General features: G+C 53.5%; 1 protein-coding gene across 3 annotated transcripts in view; it reads left to right on the top strand.

Moving 5' to 3' along the window:
* Sipa1l3 (signal induced proliferation associated 1 like 3) overlaps window positions 1-16655 on the top strand; it is a 199111-nt gene extending 182456 nt beyond the window's left edge. For 2 of the 3 annotated variants that reach the window (XM_021197937.2, XM_029537198.1), the window contains exons 17-22: window positions 5841-6006; window positions 6706-6952; window positions 9164-9307; window positions 11785-11920; window positions 13435-13516; window positions 15501-16655. In XM_021197937.2, the coding sequence (XP_021053596.1) occupies window positions 5841-6006; window positions 6706-6952; window positions 9164-9307; window positions 11785-11920; window positions 13435-13516; window positions 15501-15644 (919 nt within the window). In that variant the 3' untranslated portion in view covers window positions 15645-16655. The remainder of the gene's footprint in view (window positions 1-5840; window positions 6007-6705; window positions 6953-9163; window positions 9308-11784; window positions 11921-13434; window positions 13517-15500) is intronic. The other variant, XM_029537203.1, reaches the window with a different exon arrangement.

Here is a 16655-nt window from a genome sequence, read left to right as displayed (position 1 = left end):
CCTAGAATCCCCCAGTGAGGGGCTGGGGGCGTGGCTCAGTGGCAGAGCCCCTGCCTAGAATCCCCCAGTGAGGGGCTGGGGGCGTGGCTCAGTGGCAGAGCCCCTGCCTAGGATCCTAGGGCAGTTCTCTCCTTCTTCCATGTGTGTCCCAGGAGTCAAAGTAAGGTCCTCCAGTTTGGCAGCAAGCACCTTTCCCATCTCTCTAGCCTTTTCTAAATGCATTCATTTGTTGAAGGCTCACAACAACTCCATTGGTTGAGGAGTTTCTGGCTCCCTCCATCTGTTCCTCTCAACACCTTCTTTTCTGACCTGGATGGTGCTGTTTAAATCTGTGGGTGACACAGAGCTTGGGGGGAGAAGAGCACCAGGAGACAGAAAATGGTCCCGGGAGGTGTTAGCAGGCTCTGAGAATCCAGTTCATATGTCTCACTGACAGCCAGAGGGAACTCTGAAAACTAGAATTTGGTCATTTGCTCTCCTTACAGTCAGTCTCCAGCCACCCCACCCCAGGGTTACAGACGCACTGGGCATGCTCTGTACCATGCTCTGTGTACCACCCTGCTGTACAGACTCCTGCCAGATCCTGCCTGATCCGTCTCATACCTCCATCCTTCACTCTGCTCCAGCTATGCTGAGCTTCAAACTTGATACATGCCAATGCCATCCCAGGGCCTTTTCACTGCCTCTAAATGTCCTGGGACAGTCTCATTCCAGGTAGTCTCAGGCTAATGCCACCTGCTCAGACAAGCCTTTCCAGCCTAGATAGGCAAGTCTCCACTGTCAGTGTGAGTCCCTTCACTGTGATCTATTTCACATTTCTCCCACTGGAAGACAGGTGCCACTGTCCTCGGTCACGAGGCACTTGTGACCTGCCTCGCACACACTGAGGTACCTTGGTCAGTAAATGGACTAGCTATGGATCTCACTTGATTCTACACCTCCAGTAAGCAAGATCACACACACACACACACACACACACACATACACACACACATACACACCCCGCTTTTCAATGCAGTCAGAAGGTCAAACCCTGCAGAGCCTCGTCTGCTCTTACATCCTGTGGCTCCTCGTGTCCCCTCCTCATGGGCATCACGTCCTCTGCCTGGAGCTCCCACCCACCTCACCTGCTGTGTGTGGCTCTGTAGGCCCATTGTACTGAGGGACACAAACTGACACTGTACAAACAGATGTCACAGTTCTGGAGGGCTCGGCAGGGTCTCCCACTGGTGGCTGTTAGGGAGAGAGTCTGTCCCAGGGCCCTCTCTAGTGCCCTCTGCGTTAAGGAGGAGCTGCTTCACTTGGCAGCATGCGGCTCACCTTCTTAGGGCCTTTCCCGCTGGTGGGGCCGTGGTCCTCTCGCCTCGGGTTTTATCAGATTATCATCCACCCATTTCCACTTGGTGATCTCCCCGAGGCCCTGTTTCCCGGTGGGATCGCATTCACGCTGGCTTCTTTTCTTATTCAACCTAGTATTGTACACATGCTAGATGAGCTCTCTACCTGTGATCTAGATCTCTCACACACAACACACACACACACACACATGCGCACACACTCACGCACGTTTTCTCCCCCTGATGCTGACAGTGGAACCCAGGGCCTTGTAAGCACTAGGCAAGTGTTCTGTTCTCTGAGCTGCCTCCCCAGGTCTGGTCCTCTGAGACAGAAACTTGCCCTGCCTCTGTTTCTGGAGTCCTAGGGCTGTAGTGTGTGCCACCATGTCTGGCTACAGATATATTTGTTAAAATATAAAATATAAGAGGCTGACTAAGTGCTTTATATTTTAAGATTTATCTATTTTACGTGTATGAGTGCTTGCCTGTATTAGTCTATGTGTACTTTGTGCATGCCTGGTGCACATAAAGACCAGAAGAGGGTGTTTGATCCCCTAAACTAGAGTTACAGGCAGTTCTGAGCCACCCTATGGGTGCTGGAAACTGAACTTGGGTGCTCTGCAAGAGCAGAAATTTTTCTTAACTGCTAAGCCACCTCTCCAGGCCTGACTTATAAAGTTGCGGGGCGGGGCGGGGCCATGTTTTATTTTCCAGAGTTCAAACCCAGGCCCTTGTGCACCCTAAGCAAGGTCTTCTCTGCTGAGTGCATCCCGGCCGTGGAGCTTTTGACTCAACACCCCCGAGCATCTCAAGGTCATGACCTTGTCACCTAGAGAGAAACTCTTGAGTCGTCTAACCCAGTTTGTCAGAAAACACTATTTTTGACTCCTGGCTAAATTCCTTGAGTTCAGACAAACTGTCACTGAAATATGACACACTGTTGCTAGAGGTCAGGCTTGGTAGTAGAGACCTTGCCTTGCCAGCCTGTCACAGGCATGGTGGGGCCTGCGTCCTAGAGGCGGGAGAATCGGAGTCTCTCCGCTGGGATGCTTGGTCACAGCATCCGTCACTCTGCCAGTCTTGGAGTTTTCCTCCACAAGCTCACCAGAGAACTTAAGGAGCCTATTCAGTGTCTTCACCTCCCTTTTCACAGACCCTGGCTACTGGTCTCTAACAACCCACAGGCCTCTGTAAAGCATGAAGGCCCACAGGATCCTGCTCTGTAGCCAGCACAAGGAACATGACCTGCCAGCCAGGCTTTGCTACCTAGCCCCCACACCTCCTGGCAACCCCACAAGAGGGGCCTTCTTGCCCCATTTCCCAAAGACACCAAAGACACCAAGGTCCCCAACGAGACAAGGCCCAGCAAATTCAAGACTCAAACCAAGGGCATCTTATCTCTCAGACTCAAGCATGGGGACCACATACAAGATGGCATGCTTCTCTTATGAGAGAAACATCCTGGGGGAAACCAACGCCCTGTGTTGAGGCACGCACTGCTTGTTGGTGAACGACGATGAGCTAGAGAGAAATAGGCCCTGTGTTGTAGGGCCTAAGCATCTGCCACAACAGGGGCACCACGCTGGCTCTGACCAACCGCTCTTCCTTCACTCTGCCACCAGAGGGATGGCAAGGGATGGGGGCCCACCATTGGCTGCACCTCGGGGTCGTCTCTAAAATGGGGTGGTGGTAGTTCCTACTCAGGGGTGCTGTGAGGGCTTTCAGGGTCATCTCAAGTCTGCGAGCACAGGGTGACTGGTGAAGGCCACTCTATGCCAGAGCACGGGGCCAGAACGTGGCAGCCTTCTCGGCTGTAAGCTCCTACGCCCTTGGTTCCTCCACCTCCAAGGCTGATCCAGCGGAAAGACTGGCACTATCTCACAGCTAGGCAGGTGGCTGTGTGGCAGGGAACACAGTTCAAGTTGCCATAGCCATGCTTGAACCTGTCCTCCAGCGTGCAGCCACACTGACACCACGCCCCTCGGTGCCCCACTTGCATGCCTGACGCCTGCAGAATTCAGGAGCATAGGAGTTACAGGTGGCCGTGAGCCGCTGTGCGTGTGCATGTGCGTGTGCGTGTGCTGGAAGCCAAGCCTGGTCCTACAGAGGGCAGCAGCTTCTCTGAACTACGCCATCTCTAAAGCAAGCGCCTCATCTCCACCCCACCCCCCAGTCTTTCATTACTGTTGTTTGAGACTGCCACCATATGGGGTACAGGGTAACCTGCTCTCCTCCCAACTGTAGACTTTTAATTTGCCCAGGTAATTCCTCCCTCGTAAGGGACAGAGACAGCACGCCCTAGGCCTGCAGGGTGATTTAGGCAGAAAACCCACTCCCCTCTCTGCCTGCCTTTGTGAAAATTGCAAGAGCAGCCACTGAGATACAGAAAAAAGACGCAGACTCTAGAGACCCCCGCAGCCCGGAACATCTCACTTCTTTTCTGGGCTCAGGGGTTCTTTCTTTCTCCAGTAACAAATGGTGAAGGCCAGGCGCCAGGCTGCTTATGATGAGTGCTGTCGTGACACATGCTCGTGGTAAAATAGGCTCACAGCTCAGAAGGGAGAACCTCACCTCTCCACCACGCAGTGCAGCTGCTGCTCCCCAGAGGCGCCCATCAGGCCCCACACCTCCCAGAAACCGTGTTCTGTAAGCAAAGTCTGTTTCCTAACTCAAATATGGGCGTGTTTCACAATATCATAATCGTCTTTCATTGTCAGTCCATCTGCAATATAAACATGACAGTCAGAGTCGGGCATGGTGACTCATGCCTCTCACCCAAACAATCAGGAGACTGAGGCAGGCCTGAGCCACTTAACAGAAGAGCCAAGCAGAAGAACAAAGGAAAAGCAGGGGTTAGGGGAGCCAGCTGAGGTGTAGTGTTGGTAGTAGAGTACATGCCTAGCACGCAAGAGGCCCTGGGTTTGATCCCATATTCACAGAGAAATTAACTAATTAAGATAAGGGCTGGGGAGATGGCTCAGTGCTTAAGAGCACTGGCTGCTTTTCCAGAGGGCCAACAATTCCAGCCTTTATAGGTACCAGGCACACAAGTACAGTGCACAGAAATACATATAGGCAAAACATACATACACATAACATTAAAATTTAAAATAAGTTAGGTATAGTGGTGTGTGCTTTTAATCCTAGCACTCTGGAGACAGGGGAAATTGGGTCTTTACATGTTCAAGGCCAGCAAGGCTACACAGAAAGTTCCAGAATATCCAGGGCTACAGAGAGAGACCCTGTCTCAAAAAAGGAAAAAACAAACAAAAAAACCAACCAAACAAACAAACCAAGCCTGTGTTTATGGGAGTCGCATTCTTGGCTTTTGTTTGCTTGGTTGGGTGTGTGTGTGTGCACGTGTATGTTCATGTATCTGTGTGTTTCTATGTGTGTACATGTGTTTGTGTGAAGAGACTGTGTGACCAAGGCAGCTTATAAAGAAAGTATTTATTTGGGGCCTACAGTTTCAGAGGGTTAAAGTCCATGACCACATTGGTGGGAATCGTGACAGCAGATAGGCAGGCCTGGTACTGGTGTGGTGCTGAGAGCTTACGTCTTGAGACACGACCACTAGTCAGAAAAACACTGGGAATGGAGACTCTTTTGAAATCTCCAAGCCTACCCCCAGTGACACAGGTCCTAATCCTTTCCAAATAGTTCATCAGCTGAGGACCTAGTATGAACCTCTTGGGGCCATTCTCATTCAGACTATCACAGACGTAAGGGGATTTGTCTGAGAGCCCATGGCGGAAGCAAGCAGGGCCGTGACTGAGATGTCAGGCCTGTCCTTTCCTGGGATCCCTTTCCGACCCCAGTCCACTGTGGCCCAGTGACCCCAGAGGTAGTTCTGGAAAGCTATGGACGGAGACAGAGCTGTGGGTCAGCATGGCATAGAGTAAAGAAGACAGTGAGCCCCGCTTCCCACCGCCCTCTGGGTCAGAAGGCCACGCCTAGGGTAGCAGCAGGTTGGCCTCAGGCCCCTGTGGTATGGGGGCGTTACCCATGTGACAGGACAGGAAACACCAGAGTTGCTAAAGAAGGGGATGATGGCTTCTGGGGTACCCCATCATTCTTGTCAGGGACCTGCTCACCTCCCCCCCCCCCCCGCCCAGGTCTCAGGAGCCCTGCTGCCTACCCATCCTCTTTACACACACTACAGGACCTAAGACTGGCCAGCCATCAGCTCAACCCCCAGGGTCCCATCCCAAATCCGCAGAGTGGCTCTTAAGCCTGTAGTCTCACAGTCTGTCCCTGGCTCCTCACCGGCAGTCACCACCTCGCGGCCTCAACACTCACTTACTCTTCTGGAATGTTCTTCTGGGTGGATTCCTCCCTTGTCTCCCCCTCCTCCTAGATTTCACCCCTCAGAAGAATACTTCCAGTTTCCGTTCCTCTCCCTAACCATATCAGAACAAGCCCCTGCCTGCTGTACCACCGCTCTCTGTGGTGGCCCAGTCAGAGCAGGTTCACAGCCCTCTGACTCCAGTGTTCTCATGACAGGCAGGTGGACACCAACGCAAAAAACGTCTTTGGTCAGCCACGGTTGAGGGCATCCCTGCGAGACCTCCGGTCCCCACGGAAGAACTACAAGTCAACCATCGAGGATGACCTAAAGAAGCTCATCATCATGGACAACCTGGGGCCAGAGCAGGATCGGGACACGGGGGTGCGTGTGGCCGCAGCCTAGGGCAAGTTGGGAGGGGGTGATGCTCTCTGCCGTGCTTCCAGCCTTTGGTGTCTGCCGGCCCTGTTGTGGGGTGCAAGGAGGGGTCTCTCATTAATTAGGGACAGAGCCAGGACTCAAGCCAGCTAGGGAAGGGCCTGGTAACCATGGATCTCATGTCTTTCACCCAGAGCCCCAAAAGAAAATGGTCCTACCCCTCTTCAGACCACAGCCAGAAGCAGAAAGAGCTCCCAGAGACAACGTAGGCTCTCATTCCCCGAAAGCAGTGAGGCCACAGTGGCAGGTGCTGTGCCCTCCATTGCCCCGCCTGCCCCTCATCATCAGGCCGGCAGTCTATGGGAACCAAGACAGCCCTTCACTGGGTACACACCTGTAACCTGCAGGAGACTGAAACAGGAGGATCTCATGATCTAGACCAGCCTGGGTTACATGGTTACCTGAGACCATAACTGAAAAGAAAAGGCATGTACGAATTCAGTGATGAAGTGCTTGTATAAGTTTACTGTTGGACGATAGGCTCAGGAGCCACGGGCACAGGTCAGGGCTTGGGAGCCCTTGGGGAAGCTTTGACCAGTAAGAGTACAGACATGGATGCTGGGTAGACAAGAACTTGCCAAAAAGCCCCTGAGGCCCAGGACAGAGCCCAGCGTGCCAGTTCCTTGTCCTACCCTGTCTTGGCAGCAGTCCCCGCAGAAGAGCCTGCAGCGGACATTGTCAGATGAGAGCCTATGTAGCGGGCGCCGGGAGCCCACCTTTGCCAGCCCTGCCAGCCTGGAGCCCGGCCTGCCCAGCGATGTGCTCTTCACCAGCACCTGCACCTTCCCCTCCAGCACACTGCCCGCCCGCCGCCAGCACCAGCACACCCACCCAGCCAGCGGGGCACCCAGCACCACTGCAGCCACTGGCAATGGCTTCCCAGAGAAGAAATGTGAGCCTGGGCACCTGGGGGCTGCAGGTCCCCCTGGGGCTAGGAAGTGGGGCACACTGCAGCTGGGAGGCACCTGGTGGTCAGATGTGGTCAGGCCTTGTGAGGGAGGTCAGGGTGCACAGGTGCTCCAGGGAACCTCAAGGAGCGAATATTACTGGCCACATGCTGGGTCACCTGAGACCAGACACAGTCAGCCCCCTCACACACACCCCACGCCCAAGGACAGGTGTTGGCATCCTCAGCTTCTCAGCGACTGTGCCTTCTCATCCTCCCTGCTCCCAGCTAGGCGTCTCATTTCCTGAACATTTACTTAGTGACCTGACTTCCCCAGACATGCCATGCTTAGTGAGATCCATCCACACTTCTGTTGCATCTGGCCCCGTAAGTGGGCCACTGGAGCAGCGTCTCCTGACACGGGTCACAGATTCTAGCCCCTGGAGGTGGGGGGTCATGAGTTTGAGGCCAGCCTAGAATCCTAGCAAGACCCATCTCAACTAAGGAAGAAGGACCGGCAAAGTAGCCAGGGCCACACAGATGTGCTCCGTGAGCCCTCCTCGTGCCCTGACAGGCCGTGGCTACAAGTACCCCGAGCTCACTGGGGGCACAGCCCACGCAGATACACTGGGGGCTGGTTTTTCATTTGGGGCCTTTGTTTGAGTGTGTCGACCTGGCTGATCTGGAACTCACAGAGCTCTGCCGGCCTCTGCTTCCTGAATGCAGAGTGCTGGGATTTTAGGCCGGAGCCATCACTCCTAGCTACCTTCCATACCCATCCTGGTAGGAGTGGCAAGTAGCCTCACTGCTGGTGTGTGCTGGTCACTGCTGGATCGGGCGCTGCTCGGCCTTTAGGGTGTTAGAAAGTGTACGGCAGCCCCTTGTTTTCTAAACTCCAGATGTGTTCTGTGCCAAGGGTTTCAGTTAGGAGGTGGTGTCCCCACATCTTCTAGATGTGAAGCCCCTGTATCTCACACATGTGGAGGATGGGATAAAGGGGACTCTGGGTTCTCTTGAAGTAGCCATCTGTCCCTTAAAAATCGTCCTGCAGTAGCCCCGTATGGGGGAGCACGCCTCTGATCTAACGCTTAGGAGGTGAGAGCAGGAAGACCCAGAGTTCAAGGTCAGCCTCAGCTACACAGTGAGTTTGAGGCCAGCTTAGTCTAGTGAAACCTTGCCTCCAAAAGCTAACAGTTGTTCAGCCGTCCCATGGCACCCCGACCTTGTACCTGTGCCCCTGCCCTGGTACTCCGAGGCTGTGAGCCCTTCCGCAGGCCACTCCACACACAGCTATGCTCTGCCTTCTGGCCCGAGACAGCTACCGATCGTCCTCGCACATCTCCCTGTGCTCCAGGCTGAACTCCCTGCCCTGCTGACAGCATCCCCGCCATCCCTTAGGGCTGTCCCCATGCTACCCAAGCTTACCTTTGTCTCTTGCCTCTACTCTCAGCCTCGATCGCCCTGCCAGCTCCTAGATAGGGCCTGATACACAGGACATACCCAACATAATGCCAAAAGAAGACTCCACCTCTGCCACACTCTCGACCAGCATCCCTCCCTTCAGCCTGTCAGACGACCGTCTCAGGCTCTCCCATCCACCATGCCTGACCACTCTGCCCCCTCTCCCCTGACTGCCTCGTCCACTCTGGGTGTCTTCTCCTTTGGACTAGGAACACCTTAAGCACAAGGCCTGGTAGCCTCTGTCTATCAGGCCTTACAGACACACCTCAAAATACCAGGGTTCTGGGTGTTCGCTTCAAGAACAACTTTGGCGGTTACTACACAGCCTTTGATGGGCCATAAGTCCTGACGAGGTCTGCCAGGGAATTGTCAGGACATCATTGTACTGCATTGCTGTGGGGACAGCCAGATAGCCTGATATACATCCCAGAGGTGGCTGCACACCTCTTCAGGAGGGACCACAACACTTCAGGTAGTGACCACCAGGCTTATCATTTCCCTGGCTCACCCAGGGCCTCCTCGGTGTTCCACAAACCTCTGGGACTGTTCCAGGAGAACGCTTTTCTCCCCAGCCTCTCCCTGGCACCTACCCACCTACCATTGCAGAGCTTTGCTTTAAGGTCACCTCAGCAGGACCTCCCTGGTCCCATATATAGAAAGCCGCCCACATGGACACCCAGCCCCCAGCGCCGGTGCCCTGTCCCTCCACACTGACTGCGTGCTCAGCCGCCTCCCCGTCTCCACCTTCCCACATAGCTGCCATCTCAGCCTCAGAGCTCTCCCTGGCGGACGGACGGGACCGGCCCCTGAGACGACTCGACCCCGGGATGATGCCGCTACCGGACACAGCCGCTGGTCTTGAGTGGTCCAGCCTGGTGAATGCTGCCAAGGCCTACGAAGGTGGGTAGCCTCCACCCAGCCGCTCCTGATCCTCAGTGGTTATCTCTTCCCAGGAGATGACTGGAGGGTCTGTGGCTTTGCTGGACCTCACGCCTGTGTTCCCGAGTCACGGAGAACAAAGTTAAAGCCTTTCGTTGTCATCTGCTGACCACACAGCCCACGCAGGTGACCTCTTTTGATCACCTGCTACTTGGTCCACAGAAGGAGATCCCTCACCAGCTGCCTGTTGTGTGAAAAATGGGCCCAGAGCAAGCCCCACACAAACAGTGCCCCCGAAGGCTGCATGAGACCCATCTCAAAAAAGCAAAGCAAACAAACCCCAGGCAGGCCAGCCTGGTCTATGTAGCAAGTTCCAAGACAGTCAGGACTGTGTAGAAAGACCCTGTCTCAAACAAAAAAAGTCCTGGTTGAACAGTCAAACTACAGGTGAGAATTCTAAACTCAGTGAACTGAGTAGGGCCCAGAGTCCCCACAACCCACCCTGCTGTCTATAGGCCTCGCCCTGTCTGTCCGAGATGCCTGTTAGCGCTCTGGCCACCATATCCCCACCTCCGCCAACAGGACAGAAGAAAGACACACCTTCCCTGGAGGAAGCCTTTACCGCTTCCTGTTTGCAGGACCCTCAGCCAATGGCTGTGCCTCCTCAGACTGGGAACTGGGGAACTGGGGAGCTGGTGGAGAGCACAGGGGTGAAGCGCTCATGTGCAGGACCCTGGGTTGTCTCAGCTTTGGTTTGCAGGGGAGAGTTGGCTTGGGTTGGGTTAGTTTTGGATTGGTTTATTGATTGTGTTGGGGTTTTTTTTGTTGTTTTGTTTTGATTTGGGGGTTGGTTTGGTTTGGGGGAGTGGGTTGTTTGGTTTGCTTTGTTTTTTTTTTTTTTTTTTTGTCTCTGTGTAGCCCTGGCTGTCCTAGAACTCACTCTGTACACCAGGCTGGCCTCACACTTGGAATTCTACCTGCCTCTGCTTCCTCCTGAGTGCTGGGATTAAAGGTGTGGACCACCATCTGCAGCTATATGATCGTGCGTTGGTTGGCCTATCTGTCTGGTTTAGACAGGTATTGTATAGCCCAGATTACTCTCAAACTCACCATATAGCTCAGGCTGGCCTTGAACTCCTTCCAGGTTCATCTACTGAGTACTAGGATTATAGGTTTATGCACTGTGCCCAGCTCAGAATTCCCCAGCCTGGCCTCAAATTTGTGGTCCTCCTGCCTCAGCCCCTCCAGTACTGGAATTTCAGGGCTGTAGCACCACCCCGACCTGGCCCAGCCATGTTAAGTTTTTTGTAATTCTGAACACCCACCCTCTCAGCCCAACCTAGAGTACCATCATCACATGGCATGTGTGGACTAGGTGGGCATCATCACATGGCATGTGTGGACTAGGTGGGCATCATCACATGGCATGTGTGGACTAGGTGGGCATCATCACATGGCATGTGTGGACTAGGTGGGCATCATCACATGGCATGTGTGGACTAGGTGGGCATCATCACATGGCATGTGTGGACTAGGTGGGCATTTTTTTATGCTGACCTCTATCCAAAGAACCATAGTAGAAAAGCAGGAATGATTTTAATTAAAATAGGACTTCTGTGTTTGTGTCCCACATGTTCTGCCATCTAGCAGTAGCCCCAAGAGTGTCAGGCTCGCCCTGGCATCCCCATTGCAGTGCAGGGTCAGGCCAAGCATCTCTTGGATTCCTGACTTGGAGAGGGAGGGTAAGCCATGGGGGCAGGACCAGATCTAAAAACTAGGAGCTCAGCTGGCTGGCTCCCAACATAGGAAGTACCAAATGGGTTGACAAGGAAACCGGAGACTGCCGCCTACGTGTGATCTCCAGCTTTGCCTGTGAGGAGTTTTGTGACAAGCCATTAACCCCTCATGCCTCAGTTGCTCATCTGTAAAATCTCTCTGCCTCGCAAGTTTTGAGTATTAGATGAACTTGTACTTGTTAAAGTGCTTATGAACCATGGCAGTGGAGAAATGAGCAGCAGTAGAGCCCCTGCCTAGAGTCCCCCAGTAAGGGGCTGGGGGTGTGGCTCAGTGGTAGAGCCCCTGCCTAGAATAGATATGATATATTCATACTGTAATATGAGCCCTATTAGTTCTTGTTCTGAAGAATTTTAGATATTCAGCTCCTGAGAGCCAGGAAAAACACAGACTCTCCGAGTCTCAGGGGTCTGCTTGAGCTCCATAGCAAAATCTTGTTTAAAATCTTCAGATCCGCTGAGCGTGGTGGTGCACGCCTTTAATCCCAGCATTTGGGAGGCAGAGGCAGGTGAATTTCTGAGTTGAAGGCCAGCCTGGTCTACAGAGTGAGTTCCAGGACAGCCAGGGCTACACAGAGAAACCCTGTCTCGGAAAAAAAAAAAATCTTCAGATCCGCTGGGCAGTGGTGGTGCACACCTTTAATCCCAGCACTTGGTTGGCAGAGGCCTGGAAAAAATGACTCCCTTTCTGCTTCTCCCTGACAGTGCAAAGAGCTGTGTCACTCTTCTCTCTGAACGACCCAGCCCTGAGCCCAGAGATCCCTCCTGCACACAGCCCTGTGCACAGCCATCTGAGCCTGGAGCGGGGCCCCCAGACTCCAAGAGCCACTCCCACCATGAGGTGAGTTTCCCTGGAAACACTGGGCTCCATCACCTCCGGAGCTCAGCAGGCAGCACATGTGCACAAGACAGGAGTGGGCAGGCACTGCAGATCACCCAAGATGGCCAGGACATCTGGTCTCATACTTCCAACTTTGAGCCATTCCCCCAGAGCGTCCCCCCAGCCTCCTAGCTGTCACCCATTTCCATCCGTCCGTCTGCAGCTTGATCCCTCTTTGGTGGATCCTCTAATGATGCAGACTTGCCCTCCACCCTCTCTGCACTTCTGGGCACATACAGACAACCTCAGCCTCCTTTGGGTGCTGAGATGACGCTCCACACTCAAGAGAGAGGACAAGTAGACAGGCCACTTGAGCATCTCACCCCAGCTCCCCTGACTGGATTCACTGAGTCTGAGTATTGTCACCCAGCAGAGAGAGAAAGCTTCAAGGGCCTTGCTGCCTGCATAAGGGTTACCAGGGCACTCGCAGCATCTGTGTGTACTTCCCACGAAGTTCTGCTTGCCACTTGCCACTTAGTGGTTACTGAAAGCCTTTTCTGAGGAAAATTGTGAGATTATATATAAAGACCAACTAGGCAGTGAAGGGATATGTGTATGTGTGTGTATGTATAATATATATCTCCCTTCACTGCCTCGTTAGTCTTAGGTCTTGACTCGAATCAGAAGTGTGAACCTCTGAAGTTACAGAACACAGGTGCTCTGGTTAAAGGCTTTGGGGATCTGTGGCCCTGGGGCCCTCTCCTGGGTTTTACCCTCCCACCTCCCTCCGTACTCATAGCTCCCTAAGATGAGGACCAGGAAGGGGAGGAAAAGAGGAGAGGTGGGAGGACCCAGCAGCCTCACCCCAGCCCTTTCCCAGACCTCCATGCAGAGAGGTGCCATCTGCTTGCAAAATGCCAGGCAGACCTGGGGCCGAGAGCGTCTCCACAGCTAAAAGCCAGGCAGCGGGTCCCAGCCCCAGCGCCTGGGTGAGCAGCATGCCTGCGTCAGCCTGGGCGTCCTGTTCCGTAGCAGCTGAGTGGCACCTTTACAGGCCACAGAGGGCTGGACATTCTGTTGGGCTGTAACGAAGTGTGTCATCATCATTGTCATCGTCATTGATGGCGCTGTTGTCAGTTGTCCATTGGCCCACCATGGACCTTATGGGCTCGGGATGGGCTTAGTCTGCAATGCTCACTACATACAACCTGGGCATTGAGTGTTCTTCCTAAAATCACACATATACCCCAACTTGCTGGGCACATGCGTATTTCAAGGCAGCTGCCACCTAGCCGTGGCCTGGCCTGGTGCTTCCTCAGCCAACGTGCACAGGCGGCCTGGGTCCAGGGGCAGGAGCCTGCCTCCGCCTTCCCCACAGAGCTGCTCATCGGCCCCTTACACCCCTGGGCTTTCAGGATGGTGAGGAGTGACCAGAGACCAGAGGGCCTGTACCCCAAGTCTCTCTCAATTTTTGAGTAAGAGCACTTTTCTGAGGTGTGAAGTGTCAGGACTGACCCCATCCCTTGTCTCTCCAGCGAGGAGTCACCCCTGGATCTGACAGGCAAGGTATACCAGCTGGAGGTGATGCTGAAGCAGCTGCACACGGACCTGCAGAAGGTGAGGCCCACAGTGTGCCTCCTGCCTACCCCTCTCCCCCTGTGCTGGGCAGCACTTTCTCCCTCCCCCCCCCCCCACACACACCTGCCCCTCGCCCCTCTGCTCTGGAATATAAATAATCACCAGGGGACTGAAACGTCAAGCAAGGTACAGGAAATCGGCGTGCAGGTCAGTTAGTAGAGTGTTTGTCCAGTGTGCACAAGGCTCTGGGTTTCCTCGCTGCCTGAGCTGGGCATGATGGTAGACCAGCTTTCGGGTCATGGAGGAAAGAGAACCAGAGACCAGAGCCATCCTCAGCTGCATACTGAATCTTACTGAGATGCATGAGGGTAGGCCTTTAATTTTAAATAATTACAAATAAAAATGGGAGGCAGATGGTGGCCATCAAGGGAGTAATGGCAGTATAGATTATAGGACAGTCATGCATGTGGGACTCTGCAGCCAATTAAGAGTTTGAGTCAAGGGGGCTAGAGAGATGGCTCAGTGGTTAAGAGCACTGACTGCTCTTCCAAAGGTCCTGAGTTCAATTCCCAGCAACCACATGGTGGCTCACAACCACCCATGATCAGATCTGATGCCCTCTTCTGGTGCATCTGAAGACAACTACAGTATACTTACATATAATAATAAATAAATAAATAAATCTAAAAAAAAAAAAAGAGTTTGAGTCAAGCCTCATAGTGCCTCATGTGCCTGGAACCCCAGCTCTAAGCAGGGCAGAGGCAGGAGGGTCACAGAGGCTTGCTGGCTTCCAGCCTGGCCAAGAAAACATAAGCACAGGTAAAGGGGGAGACAAAGAAATAGGTGACGAGTGACAGAGGACACCTGGAGCCCTCTTCAGATACATGCCCCTCTGCACACGCATGCGGGCATAAATAAGGAAATAAGTTAAAATGGGTAAATGACTAGTAGATATATCTAGCGACTACCATGCAATATTAACTTAGTGAGAAATAGTCCAGGCCTTAATCCTCCTGCCTCAACCTCCCCATTCATTGCTGTGAGACAGAGGCAGGCAGACCTCTGTTAGTTTGAAGCCAGCCTGGACGGCCTAGGATACACAGAAGCCCTGCCTCAAAAGGATCAAAAAATAAATAAAGGGGGCTGGTGAGATGGTTCAGCGGTTAAGAGTGCAGACTGCTCTTCCAAAGGTCCTCAGTTCAATTCCCAGCAACCACATGGTGGCTCACAGCCATCTGTAACGAACTCTGACTCCCTCTTCTGGAGTGTCTGAAGACAGCTACAGTGTACTTACATATAATAAATAAACATTTTATAGATAGATAGATAGATAGATGGATGGATAGATAGATAGATAGATAGATAGATAGATAGATAGATAGATAGATAGATAGATAGATAGATAGATAGATAGATAGATAGATAGATGGTAACAAGAAGAAAGCCCCTTGTGGAAGGGCATATACTAAGCACCTGTCTGTGGCATCCATGCACCCATCTCAGGGCAGAGGGGGAGAAGCAAGACTGGGGGAGCTTTACTTGTTTATGTATTTGAGGTGATGCAAGGCTGGACTCCAGTTCAGATCCCACCCCAATATTTAATGCCTTGGCACTCCCTGCGCTAGGATGTCCCATGACCTCGGGAGCACAGAGCCTGCACAGGCTGCTTTGCTGTGCTGGGGCTTGGTTGTTTTCTTCCAGGAAAGTGAAGACGGCAACCATCCCGAAGGTTGGGGTGGGGTGGGGTGGGAACAGTGAGTATGGCTATCAAATGACTACTTCAGCCTGTCAGTGGTGGGGTGCACGCCTGTGATCCTAGCACCGGGGAGGCTGAGGTCAGCCTGAGCTACATACTAAGAGCATGAGGTAACTTGCCCTGGGTTTCATCTGGAGAAGCAGAGCTGGGATTTGAACCCTTGCAGACAGGCCTATCAGGATCCAGTGGCTGTGGTCTGCTTCTGTTCTGTGCACCTCAGCTGTCTGCCTTACCGTCCCTTACTAACCCAGCCCTTTGCCCTCCCAGGAGAAGCAGGATAAGGTGGTGCTACAATCGGAGGTGGCCAGCCTGCGGCAGAACAATCAACGACTGCAGGAGGAGTCTCAGGCCGCCAGCGAACAGCTGCGCAAGTTTGCGGAGCTCTTCAGCAGGGAGAAGAAGGAGCTCTGAGTGTCCCTGGGTCACCCCAGACCGCCCTGGCTGGCAGGCAGTGGGCTTCTGGTTGCAGGGGTGACAGACCAGCCAGCCACAGCCCCGCACCCACTGCCCTGCAACCTTCCTTTAGGGACTCCGGCACTCCAGGCACTAGTCTCAGGCCCCCCTCGGCTGCTCCCTGCCACCCTGCAGGCCACAGGAGCCCATTCCTAGGACCCAGCTGCCTGGAGCTGTCGGTGGGAGGGGCCCAGGAGCCCCTGCATGAGAACTATGGAACGAAGTGAGCCCTTTCTTCCCCCACTCCCTGACACTCCAGGGCTCCTCTGTCCCCAGTGTACTGGCTCCAGGTAGCATGGACATCCCCCTCCGAGTCCCCCTTCCACACAGCTGCCAGGAGCACTTTCACAGAGTTTAAATTATTTTCCTGGGGCCCCAGAATGGACAGGACCCGCTAGCACCCAGACCCACTCCTTTGAGAAACCCTATTTGTACAGCTAGGACTGTTTATAGGGTCTTTTTTACCGGCTTCTCTCCAAGCGGCCGCAGGAGCTTGGAGCCTTGGAGCTACTGATCTGGCCAGCCATGGGATCCTCCTCTAGGACAACTAGGCCATTGCCCCCTACGCCAGCGGCTTTGAGGAGCCTGGGGACAGGGCTGAGGCAGAGCCTTCACCCCCTGTATGGTTGTCTTTTCTTTTACAAGTTTCCCTGGCCACACTCCATCCCCCAGTGGCCACCAGACATGCTCACTGTGCTCCCCGGGGAGCACTCACAGTGCAGCCCCCAGAGATTCTCCAAAGGCAATAAGGGGCAGCTCAGTGTGGATCCATGCTGCTCACCCAGGAAACACAAATCCCCCTCTCCCTTTTTTTCCTTCTTTAAAAACAAACAGAAAAGAATATATATATATATATATATATTTATTTTTTCATGTAGAGTTGTGCCGGAACACATTTGAATGGCCACAGTCTGTGGATTCCCCAAACCCTGTGGGCTGGAGGTCAATGTGAGGACTCAGAGGGATGTG

The sequence above is a fragment of the Mus pahari genome, chromosome 1 (assembly GCF_900095145.1).
Source record: "Mus pahari chromosome 1, PAHARI_EIJ_v1.1, whole genome shotgun sequence".
Taxonomy (NCBI): domain Eukaryota; kingdom Metazoa; phylum Chordata; class Mammalia; order Rodentia; family Muridae; genus Mus; species Mus pahari.
The sequence above is the reverse complement of the archived record's forward strand: the minus strand, read 5'-3'. Positions and strand labels throughout refer to the sequence as shown.